Consider the following 12,903-nt stretch of genomic DNA (forward strand, 5'->3'; position numbering starts at 1 on the left):
TTAATATTTTTTAAGTCCACCATATCCATGGATTCTGTATCCACAGAGGTCTCAAGCAACGGGTGGCTTGGAGCATTCTCTAGCTGCTCCAAGCCTGAGTGTGCCCTGAGTGGCACAGGACCACAGCCATCCTGAGGCAGGACACCATGGTGGTCCACAATGGACTGCTGGCAAGGAGCACTTTTCTGCACTCCTTTTGCGGCTGGGTTTGGGCTGCCTTAGGCAGCCACTATGCAGCTTCAGCCCAATCCAGGGGCGTGCATCATCTGAATGCCACACCCCTGGATCGGCCCAAAGGCATAACTTTTAGCCCATCTGTTTCAGACCAGAGTCAACTATCCACAGCTTGAAAACTTTTTTTAAAAAAAATCCAAAAAGCAAGCCTTGTTTTGCCATTTTATATAAGGGACACGATTTTACTATGCCAGTGTATATAATGGATTTTGAAAAACCACAGATTTAGTGTCCACAGGGAATCCTAGAATTGCAACAAATACCAAGGATCCACTGTACTGTATATAAAAATATATATATTTTCCTAGTTTTTAATTTTTCTAAAAAATGTGATTTATGCTTTATTATTATATAATATGCATCATAATTAGGGAGCAACTTTTAGCTTGGTCCCATATTGGAACAATGATGTAACCTAGATGAAAAGATTTTTCGCTTGTGGTTTGTGCTACACATTGACAACTGTTTAAATACAGTCATCCCTCCATATTTGCAGCTTTGATATTTGCAGATTTGATTATTCACGGATTTCATTAATATGTTCTCTCTAGGACTGTCTAGGGCCTCCAGTGCAACTCTGTGGTCAACTTTAACTAAAAATTGCACTGAAAGACCATTTGTAGCTACTCCAGTGCTATTCTATGGTCAGTGTATGTTGGACATTGACCACAGAGTTGCACTGGAGGATCTAGAGATTCTAGAGAGGTGTCCTCTCAGGTAAAAACAGTGTTTTTGTTATTTGCGGTTTTTCCATATTCACGGGGGTCTTGTTCCCCTAACCCTAGCGAATATGGAGGGACAACTGTAGTATATTTGTTGTCCGTGGGTTCATATCATAGTGGTAGTGTGTGATTTTTAAAGGCTCCTTCAACTTGGACAATGCTGTGATGGAAAGGTGCTTTTTTAAAAATAAATTTTATTAATTAAAAAACATAAAAACATCCATTCTTATACATTTACTCGTTTGTTTACATATAACATAAAAAATAAGTCATGTGCCAATTGGCTGAGTCTCTGTCCATTTTAATGTTTAGTGTTTGAATTGTAGTTGTTTCTTCTCTTGTTCTTCTTCAATCATCTCGATCACGTTTATCATGACCTTTTCTTTCTTCTTTTCATCTTCTCCTCTTTTTCTCACAAACCTTCTTCTTACAGCATCCAACTTACCAATTCCCTCTTCTCCCTGCTCACTCTACTTCCCAACCTCTTTCATTCTTCTTTTACAAGACTAATACCACTTCAATCCCCAATCTTACCTTCTAAATAACATTAAGATGCTTTTTGAAATACTGATGATTGGGGCATAAATTAAATAAATCTTTCCACTTCATTGAACAGGTCCACCAGGAAGGCGAGGAAAGCCTGGACGGCGAGGAGAGCCAGGTAAGCCCCTCTCCCTTGTGAATTCATGATAGTAGATTATATACATCAGAAGTGGAGAAAGTGCAACCCACAGTCAAGGCTGTTTTGTGATGCCTAAGATTCCCCTTGCCGAAGAGTGACAGGGGCAAAGATTATTCTCCAATGGTCAGGAACATCTCTGAAAGCCTCCAGGGGGTGCCTTTTCTCACTTTGCTACAACTGAAGGCATTTACAGGGGTACCTTCACTTTTTTTCCCCCCCAAACAAAAAAAACATAGTGAGTAGATAATCATTCTGTTTTTTGACAAAAGGGCCCGTAAAAGCTTTAAAAATGTGGAGGGCTTGGAAAATAAACTACATTAAAAGTAAGGCATTACAGTATTAGCCATTTGGGGGCACAACTATAAAACACTCTTTCAAAATTTTTAATTATTATTATTACTATTATTATTATTATTATTATTCATAATAAGCCGTGTTTTCATTGCAGCACCATTTGCTGTCAAATAAATGTTAAAATGTATGATTAGTCATTTTGTCCTCATTTTTTTAAAAAAATACATAGACCATAAATATTCACCACAACCTTAATGCAGAGGAAGAGTTTAAGATGTGAGACATTTAGCACATGAAGAAATTCCAGGAAAACAACTTCCAAGGTGACATCAGCACTCATATGTATCAGTTTGGGAAGCAAAATTCTTTTGTAGTCTTGAATTAAATCTCTTACAGTGTGTCCTGGGGCTCAAGCCTTTTTTTATTTTAACTTATCTCCCTGATAATGATGGGAATTACAGCTATGGCTCCCCGCTCTTACAATTTATACCCTTGTCTGTATCTCCAGATGGAGAGAAAATCCCAGGGCAAGCAGTACTGGAGAAGGAGGTCTAATTTTTCCATATGGAATAGATTTAAAGGTTGGGCAGCCATTTCCAGTGGGCATCAGGGTGCTATGTCTAAGTGAAAAGATATTTGTGTATAAGTTACATTGTTGCCCCATGGATGTTCCCAAAGCCTGGAAAAAAGAGGGACATGACGGGAGGGAGAGCATAGATCATGAACTGTTGATATTAAAAATTAGAGTAAAGCTAAAGAAGAACACTAAACCATCATACCAAAATACAAACTGAAGAACATCCCCATAGAACTTAAATATATTCGGCTATAAGTCAACTTCATGTATAAGTCGAGGGCAAGTTTTGGACCAAAATTATGGATTTTGACGTGACCCATGGATAGGTTGAGTGTAAAACGTGCAGGCTCCTTCAGTGTGTGTATGAGAGCGGCAAGAGGGAAGCAGCAATCGATATGAGGCTTTAGTGCTTTATTTAGCCTTCACGCCCAGGCCAGTGGGTGGGAGAGGGACTGTTAAACAACCAAGCTGCTATCACATTACCATACTGATCCATAAATAAGCCGACCTAGGATTTTGGGGTCAATTTTTGGGCATAAATTTTTAGACTTATAGACGAGTATATAGGGTAATTCTTCAAGAAGTTACAGATGGAACAAGAGACCTCTTTGGCAAAATATAAGAAATCAAAGGGAAATTTAAACCAAGATGAGCAATGACCATCAGGGGAATACATTCTGTGACCGAGTATAACTAAAAGAAGGAAACAATACACAGAATTACAATATGAAAGAGGTGAAAGGATGACATTCAAAGAAGAACCATTTGATGATAAACCTCCAAGTTTAGAAAGTGAAATGGAAGCTGCACTCAGGGCACTTGGGGGAAATAAATCACCAGGGACAGATGACATACCAGTAGAGCAGCTTCAAGCTACAGAGAGAAAATCTACTTTAGTTCTAATTATAATCTGTCAACAAATATGGGAAATAAAACAATGGCCCACAGACTGGAAATGCTCAATACTTGTTCCACTCCTCAAGAAAGGGGGCTCCACTGGACCATTACATTAATTTCCCATGCAAGCAAAGTAATGCTCAAAATGCTACAAGAAAGACTTTAAACATATATGGAACAAGAAATACCAGGAGTCCAAGCTGGGTTCAGGAAAGGAAGAGGCACTGAGCACATATGTTGTATAATGGAGTGTAACAAAGAATTTCAGAAGAAAATCAGCCTATGTTTTATAGATTATAACAAAACCTTTGATTTGTAGATCATGAAAAATTGTGAATCACTCTTAAAGAAATGGGTCTGCCACAACATTTGATGGTTGTGATGCATAACCTGTACTCATGACAAGAGGCTACCATCACAACAGCACAAGGGGAAACAGAATGGTTTCCAATTGGCAAGGGGATCAGGCTAGGCTACATTTTATCACCCTTACTGTTTAACCTGTGAGCTGAACATATCATATGCAAAGCAGGATTACACTCAGGAAGCATTAAGAGAAGAGGAAGTATAAAGAATTAATATTATTCTCATAGATGGACAGACAGAGAGACAGAGAGCTTAATTGGGAAGGAAAACCATGGCCCATTACAGACCGCCCAAAAGGGGCGGTCTCAGGCCTCTGCCGGTTGCAGCATGGAGGAGCCGCAGCAGCCAAGCTGCGCGACTCCTCTGCGCTGCAAAAAAGGAGCGTGAAAATCGCGCTCCTTCCGACAACCAGGAAGAGACGTCGCAAGTGCCAAAGCGCACACTCGTGACATCTCTTCTGGGTTGGGACGTGCGGACGCAGAGCGTCCGCTACGTCAAGATGGCAGCACCCATCTGTATAGGGTGCCTCTATCTTGACGTATCGGTTACGCACGAGGGGCAAGGCGCATCCGGAAGCACCGCCCCTCGCGCGTAATCGCAGCGCAAGGACGGCGCCTCTTAGGCCCGTCTGTAACGCGCCCAAGACTTCATTATACTTTCCTTGGCAAAGAGGTTTATGCGATGTATCTTCTAACAGATGGCTGTACTGAAGCATTTCTACAGCAAAGAGAAAAAGCATATATAAAAACAGAAACATAGCAGCACATACAGTACAGAACTTAAATGTGCTACTTGTGCAAAAGCTTTGTAATGTTGCTCTAGAGAATACTTGACTTTATCTTTAAGACAACATAACCTAAGAGCACATTGCTCTTTGTGTATTAGTTTTGGCATAGCTATCCACTATTTACTATCATAGATAGCTTGGTTCAGTATTTGTATTGCCCTAGAAACTTATCACGCAGAAACCAAGCCCTTGCTATTCTGCCACAGCTGATAAATGGAAGTAACATTTTGTTTCCTTTGTATGATAGCATTCTTCTCTATATATTTTATGTGGTTATAACATCACAGCTTACAGATGACGTAAAGGCAAAGGCTCAGCATTTGTTTGGCTTCTTTGTGAGGAGCTTTGCTCTGGCAATATTGGAATTATGTGAGCTTTTAAAAAAACAATGTAGGGAACTCTTCACCACAAACTTACCATACCATTTAACACAAGGCAGTTGTTTTATATACATCATCCACCCCATTCATAATCCTTGGGACAGTTATTGAACTAATGTGTTATAAGGCTAATTTCTGAAGTGTGATATTATTGGCTAGGTGGCAAAATGTTTTAGCTCTTTTGAGTGATATTCTTTCTTCTTTAGAAACAAAGCCATCTTTTGGGTACCAGTCAACCGAGGGGACAAATGGTAAATCAGCTAAGGAGAACAATCTAACCTTTTTGCAATAAAGCAATTATCACCTATCAAGTGGTAAACATTTCATTTTCAAAGGAATGTCTCCTCCCCATTTCCTCTCATCTCCTCTTACTAGGGCTAGAAAAGATAAGAGAGATTTGTTGTAACACATGAAAGGGCAGAATAAAAGAAGGCCCTAGTTCCTGGTCTTAACACAGCTGCTTTCTGAGATTGTAAAGAGGCGATAGTGACAGCTGTTTTCTTCTCAAAGTGGTTTGACCTTCCAATAACTTCTGCCTTGTGCATTGCTTCTCTTTCTTTCAACTCTGAACAGTGTGATATAGTTTAGACTCAAGGTTTATAGCCATTCCACAATTGTCATGATTCCATCATGAGGAATTGTGGGAGTTGTCATGCATTTGCAACTGGTTGACTGTCCGAACCCAAAGCGTGCTCAACAATGGCTCCTTTTCATCCTGGAGAGAAGTGACCAGTGGGGCCCCACAGGATTCTGTCCTGGTCCCAGTGCTATTCAGCATCTTTGTCAATGACTTGGATGACAGAATTGGGGGCATACCTATCAAATTTGCAGATGACAACAAAATAGGAGGAGTAGCTAATACCCCTGAGGACAGGATCAAAATTCAAAATGACCTTAATAGATTAGAAAGCTGGGCCAAAGCTAACAAAATGAATTTCAACATGGAGAAATGTAAGGTGCTGCACTAAGGGCGGAAAATATAGGATGGGGGACACCTGGCTGAACGAGACTACATTTGAAAGAGATCTAGGAGTCCAAGTAGACCAAAAATTGAACATGAGTCAACAGTGTAATGCAGTAGCTAACAAGGCCAATGCGATTTTAGGCTGCATCAATAGATGTATAGTGTCTAGGTCAAGGGAAGTAATGGTGCCACTCTATTCTGCTCTGGTCAGGCCCCACCTGGAATACTGTGTCCAGTTCTGGCCACCACAATTTAAAAAGGATGTTGAGAAACTGGAGCGTGTCCAAAGGAGGGCGACTAAAATGGTGAAGGATCTGGAAACCATGCCCTATGAGGAACGACTTAGGGAGCTGTGGATGTTTAGCCTGGAGAAGAGAAGGTTAAGAGGTGATATGACAGCCCTGTTTAAATACTTGAAGGGATGTCATATTGAGGAGGGAGCTAACTTATTTTCTGCTGCTCCAGAGACTAGGACCTGGAGCAATGGATGACAAACAAGGAGTTTCCCCACATTCTACCCTAACTGGAAACTTTTGCGGGTTACAGACCGCTGAAAAGCGGTGGTCTGCTGCCGCCGCCGGTTGCAACATCCAGGAACCGCAGCAGCCAAACGGCGCAGTTCACGGACGCTGCAAAGAAGGAGCATGAAAATCGCGCTCCTTCCTGCGCCCCGGAAGAGACGCTGCAAGTGCTGAAGAGCGCACTCGCGGCGTCATTTCTGGGGCGCATTGTGCGGACGCAGCGTGTCCGCTACGTCAAGATGGCGGCAGCCATGTGGAATGGCCGCCGCCATTTTGTACAGACTCAGTCCGTACTAGGGTTAGGGGCATCTGGAAGAGACATCCCTTTCTAACCCTAGTACGTGCTGAGCACGTACTTTCCTGCCCGTTTGTAACGGGCCTTTGGTTCTCCACTGCAGTCTCTGTGTATCATACATATGGGTCTGCACCTGTGTAGAGGAACCTCTCAGAACCTTTTAGAAAGATGAGATTTTGTTAATAGCACTCCCTTCTTCTCTTATGCATGTGCCTCAAGTGCCATGCATTAGTTCTACATCTACCAGAGTGGTAGCACCTGAAGCCGTGAGATTTGGAGAGAAAAATGAGTTTATTGTCCATTTGTCACTACTTTTGGATTTGTTTGTTTTTCATTATTTCACCTATATCATTCTCACATCACAGATTGTTCCTTCAGGTGTTGGAAGTATTTTTAGAAGGTAATGATAAGAATCTTCTGTGTTTCAGGGGGGGAAATTGTTGACTCTTGCAAAATTTGTCTTTTTGTCTTTTTGTCTTTTTGTTGTTGCTGCTGCTGTTTTGTTTTTTTTGCTTTAAATGCATGGCAGCGCAGTGCTACTAGGATTCAGTTGTTAGTTTTGGAATAAAAATTACAGTCTATGATACTGCCTAAAACCATGGTAGGACTGTTGGTGTATAAGTCACCCAATTTACACTGGATTGGCGGAATAAATCTTCTTGAGAAAAAATCAGTAGAAGATATCTTCTAAGCTACTGGTCCAGGGGATGTGGTTCTGATTTGCTTGTAGATGTCCTAAAAAGGGAGAAGAGGGCAGGGTGAGTGGCGGGTTCTAAAATGAAGCTCATGTAGATTTGTTCAAACAGCAGTTAAACATAGTTAGTAGTATGTCCAAGAAGCCCTAAATGATGCATTCATTTTTTCAGAAACATTTTTTTTTCTGCCTCTAAACACTGTCTAGTTACCACCTCGGCTGGTTTACTCCTCATTCTCCCCCTTCCCCATCCTTCTTCTTTTGTTTATTTAAAGAGGATTTTATTGTTGTTCGTCATATTTTAGCAATTTTTGCTATTGTTGTTGTCTAGTTACTAACATTGTCTTCTTCTTCTTCCTCCTCCTCCTCCTCCTCCTCCTCCTCCTGATTGTATCATTCAGAATGCAAATGAAATGGGAATGATAATGTGAAAGTTTTCATTCAAATAATTTCCCATTCATTGAAAACCAGGGTGGGATAAAAATCTGAAGATGTTACTGGTATCACATATACAAGTAGGATGTGTTTGCTTGTTTTCTAATTGGGGGGGGGGGGCTTTCAGACATGTAAATATCAGTGGCAGAGCTTCAGGAAGGTTGTATCATATCACATGGTTTCTCTAAACATTTGATCTGGCTCTCATTCTGAAGCCTAAATAGGTCCAAGGCAGTGTATACCACTGGCAAACAGCTCATGCTTTCAGGAAGTTTCTTCATGTCCTAGTCTCTGCAGCAGCAGAAAACAAGCTTGCTCCATCTTCTATGTCACCTTTTCAAATATTTAAACATGGCTATCATGTCATCTTTTTAAAATATTTTATTGACATAAATAAAACCATACATTAACTTATATTACATACATCATATACAAATCATATACAGATACTTGCACTCACAGACACAACAGCAAGTAAAATACATCACACATCACATGTATATACGTGTATATACATATAATATCTTCTATCTTCAAATTTAAGTGTCATCTTTTAACATCCTCTTCCCCGGTCTACACATACACAGCTCTCTAATCCACCTGTCATAGGACACGGTTTCCAGAATTTTCACCATTTTGGTGGTCCTCCTCTGGACATGTTCCAGCGTGTCTACGTCCTTCTTGAATTGTGGTTACATTGGCCTTTCTGACAGCTGCATTGCATTGCTGACCTGTGTTCAACTTATGGTCTGCTAAGATGCCTAGATCCATTTTACAAATACTGTTATCAAGCCAGGTGTCCCCCCCACCCTATAGCTTCACATTTCGTTTTTCCAAAGTGTATTATTATTATTATTATTATGCTTTATTTTTATAGCATTGTAGATTTACACAGTGCTGTACACACAATCAATAAAATAGATAAAAAATAAACCTTGCCATGGCATACATTCTACACAATAATAGCATAATGCATATAAAATAATACATAATAATGCAGGAAAGGGTTCAATGAAATAAGTCAGGCAACAAATTAAAAACATCAAATAATCATGCAATGCCTGGGAACGCTTCTGTGAACAGGATGGTCTTCAACTTTGTTTTGAAACCAGTCAAAAGGGTAATGACCCGTGTTCGTGGGGAAGGAGGTTCCAGGAGTGAGGGGCAGCCAGTGAAAAGGGACAAAGCTGGGACTGGGCAGTGAAAATCCTAGGCTGAGACAGCAAACCAGGCTACAGAAATCAAGTCGCAAGACCACTAAGGCATGAACCAGACTCTTGGCAGTAGAGGCAGATAGAAATGGTCGGATTTTGGCAATATTGTATAGAAAGAATCTACATGCCTTAGCTGTGGCCTGGATCTGAGGGATACACGACAGAGAAGAATTAAAAATAAAACCAAGACTACAGGCTTCCTGGACTGGTCAAATAGAAATGTCATCAACAGAAACAGAAAAGGAGTACTGAAGAGTAGACTTAGGTGGAAAAATGAGAAGCTCCGTTTTGGACATATTGAGCTTCAAGCATCAATGCGACATCCACTAAGAGACAGCTGTAAGACAAGATGAAATATGCTGTTCAAGACCTGGAGAAAGGTCAGAGGTGGAATGATACAGCTGGGTGTCATCAGCGTACAAATGACAGGAAAAGCCAAAAGAACTAGGGACAAAGTGTAGAGGGAAAACAATAGGGGACCCAAAACAGAGTCCTGGGCACTCCAACAGAACGGAACAGAAGACGATGCCTGACCACCTGTGACCACTGCAAAAGATCTGTCTGACAAATAAGATCTAAACCAGTCAAGAATAGAGTCTGAGAACCCAAGGTCAGAAAGAATATCAGCTAGAAAGCAGTGATCAATGGTGTCAAAGGCAGCAGACAAATCAAGAAGAACAAGAACAGAGTAAAGGCCATTAGCCTTGACCCATAAAAGATTATCCAAGATCTTAGTGCGAGCCGTCTCTGTAGAATGTCGTGGGCAGAAACTGGACCAAAAGGGATCCAGAAGGGAGTTGGCTTCAAGAAACTCAAGACAGCAACAATAAATGACCCGTTCCAAAACTGTAAGGAAAAAAAGGAAGAAGAGAAATCAGACAATAGCTAGACAAAGAAGAGGGTTCAAGAGAAAGTTTTTTCAGAATAGGGGAAACTAAAGCATGTTTAAAGACCAAAGGGAAAGAACCCATAGAGAGAGAGAGATTAAAGATCTAGAGAAGCGAGGGCAGAAAAGAAGGAGCTGTAGAGACTAGAAGATGAGTATGAATTGAATCAAGAGAACAAGCTGCTGGTTTGGAAGAGTTCAGTAGCATAGAAAGTTCAACCAAAGAAACAGGAGGAAATTCAGAACATTTATTAGCCAGAAGTGGTAGAAGATTGTGTACTACGGCTAAAATTAAGCTATCTTTTTTACAGGCAGGTTGTGCTTAATATGGTGTCTGGATTCCCAGTTATTTGATTTATTTAAATTATTGACATTTATTTCAAGAATTGAATGGAAATTTAAACATTTATTCACATGGCTTAGCCTCCTGAAAACATAAATTGTGTAATCATAACATACTGGCGGATAATATTTTAAGAATCTCTGTTTGATACATGCATGTATAAAACTAGAAAAAGACATTTCATGCAGGTTTAACATATTTCTTTCACATTATATATTCATTATATCTATGAAAAAATACATAGTGAAAGTATTTCACTGTTCACTATGCACCCTGTTAGAAACTGAAAATATATTGAATCACTTGATTGTACATGATCCATTTTACATGTTTCTGGTAGTAATTTGGTTGCTTCATTTAATTGATTCCACATGTCCCACAAGAGCATAATATGCATTTCATGGCATTGGCTAGTGAACTTTAGATTTCCCTTTATTGATGACCTTTCTTAAGTAACCTTTTCTGAAAGAGACTGCTCTTTCATATCAGTTGGGTTTACAATGGAACTATGGCTTCAAGATGCTTGAAAAGGACCATTTGGAAAACTTGATCTAATCCAGGGATGAAGTGCCTGTAGAGAACATTGTTTCCTTACTTGACCTGGCATTAGTTTTATACAGATTTCAAAATATTTACTACATGTATACAGAGATACAGAAGCCTTTAATGTTAAAAATTGGTGTTATCGCGCTCAAGTGTGGTCAAGCAAATGCAGCCAGTATACAGCCTGAATGCTAGCCAGGCTTATCCTGCAGTTTTTCAAAAACGGGATTTTCCTGTTCTTGCAAAGCCTCAGAAAAAGGGAGAAGGCACCTTAAACTCAATGCAATAATTAATCAAAAAACAAAAACTGCTTTCATGGTTGGCTAAAAAGGTGACACTTTTGTTTTCTGATGCACACAAACTTTGTTTCATGTACAAAAGTATTAAAATTACTGTATGAAATTACAATATTTAGGGCTATATGTTTAAGGTTTATATGAAACGTACATTAATTTTGTGTTTTGACTTGAGTCCCATCTCCAAGATATCTCATTATGTACATATGTGCAAATACGGTTATTTGAAAATCCCCCCAAAAATGAAACATTTGTGGCCTCAGGCATTCTGGATAAGGAATGCTCAATCTGTAATGGCTTTCAGAAATTATATTAAGTGGTACTCGGGAGTTCTCTGGAAATTTATTGAGAGTTTCTCACTTAGAAGATCACATATTAGATTTTCTGAAAGTCAGCATATGTCCAATAGCCAAATTCCCTCTGTTTTACACAGTGTAGTGTTGGATGTGTTTTAGAGCAGGGGGTCACAGGATAGATACAGATAAGCAGGTGATATGCTGTATTCCTACAAGATTTTCCAACTCTCCATGACTGAGCAAGGGCTACAGCAAAAATACAAAAAGTGAGGTAAAAGGGAACTTGAGATCAGATAGTGAGATTGGGATGAAGGGCATAAGGCAAGGTCAGGAAACTCCGAGACACAGACAACTCATTATGCTTTATCTTGAGTATTACATTCTGTTGATGCTCACTCAACACATATTTTCTGATACTTAATTTACCACAGTGTTTTGTAGTTTCATTGGAAGCCACTCATCAGTTGCATCCACCATAGGGTGAGGCAGTTTTTATCCCATTTCTCCTTCCCTGGAATTTTGTTCAGTTGTCACCAGTATACACACATACACATTTTGTGGCTGTATAGAACAAGTGGAACAAGTGGATTATCATTTGTTTACAGGCATCCTGTAGTGAGTTACCAAGTAGCACTGCATATTAGATAGCTGGATGCAGCAGTCATTCTGCATTTCTTACTGACATAATTAATTTCAAAAAAAGATTAAAAGTAGTTATTCAGAAACATTAATATTTTCTGGCGCTGTTGTTATTTTAATACATTTTTCACAAAATGTCCCCACAGAAAATTACCTAAAAGTTTCAGAACATCTGTGCCTTTTCCTAACTGTATCTTGTTTGCGAAAGTGCATAAGGAAGAATATAAATCCCATGAGAAACACCAATAGCATAATGATCTATGGGAGATGGTTGTTAGCTGTATTACTTGATGGCCATAAATTGTACATACCTTGGAGATATATGCTGATGGCAGCAGTTTCAAAGGGAAGAACTTCTTGAATTCCTCTCCTGGGACTATAAAAAAAGATGTATGCATGTGAGACAGTTCTTTCAGTAATGATCCTATTCATAGCATTTACTTGACCATGAACTTCTGTTAGAGCACCCTAGAAAAATCAGGAAACACATCTCTGTGAAAGGAAATGGAAAGCAGCCCCTGCCTTGTTATGGTCTTCCTGTACAACAGGCCACAACACAAGCATCATCCTATATACAGAAGACTCATTTGGACATTACATTTATATTTGGTGACATGTCAAAGATGTATACTATGTGCATCCATTAAAACAGCTGAGAGAATAATGATGCATCTTTCCGCAAAGTTTGGGTAAGTTATATGTGTTTGAACCAGAGAACCATACTTTATTTTAGCTATTTAAAAAAGCCCACATTTATAGAATACTTTCTGAGCGAAATCCTCCCAAACTGCTCCCTGTGTGAGTTTTGCCATATAAAATCACTGCAAAATTAGCAGTA

At 39.7% G+C, this 12,903-nt stretch overlaps 1 protein-coding gene across 19 annotated transcripts in view; it reads left to right on the top strand.

Moving 5' to 3' along the window:
- LOC121921570 (collagen alpha-1(XXIII) chain-like) overlaps positions 1 to 12,903 on the top strand; it is a 445,373-nt gene that overhangs the window by 297,387 nt on the left and 135,083 nt on the right. For all 19 annotated transcript variants that reach the window (XM_042449818.1, XM_042449815.1, XM_042449821.1 and 16 more), the window contains exon 3: positions 1,573 to 1,617. In XM_042449818.1, the coding sequence (XP_042305752.1) occupies positions 1,573 to 1,617 (45 nt within the window). The remainder of the gene's footprint in view (positions 1 to 1,572; positions 1,618 to 12,903) is intronic.

Source organism: Sceloporus undulatus, chromosome 2 (genome assembly GCF_019175285.1).
Source record: "Sceloporus undulatus isolate JIND9_A2432 ecotype Alabama chromosome 2, SceUnd_v1.1, whole genome shotgun sequence".
Lineage (NCBI taxonomy): Eukaryota > Metazoa > Chordata > Lepidosauria > Squamata > Phrynosomatidae > Sceloporus > Sceloporus undulatus.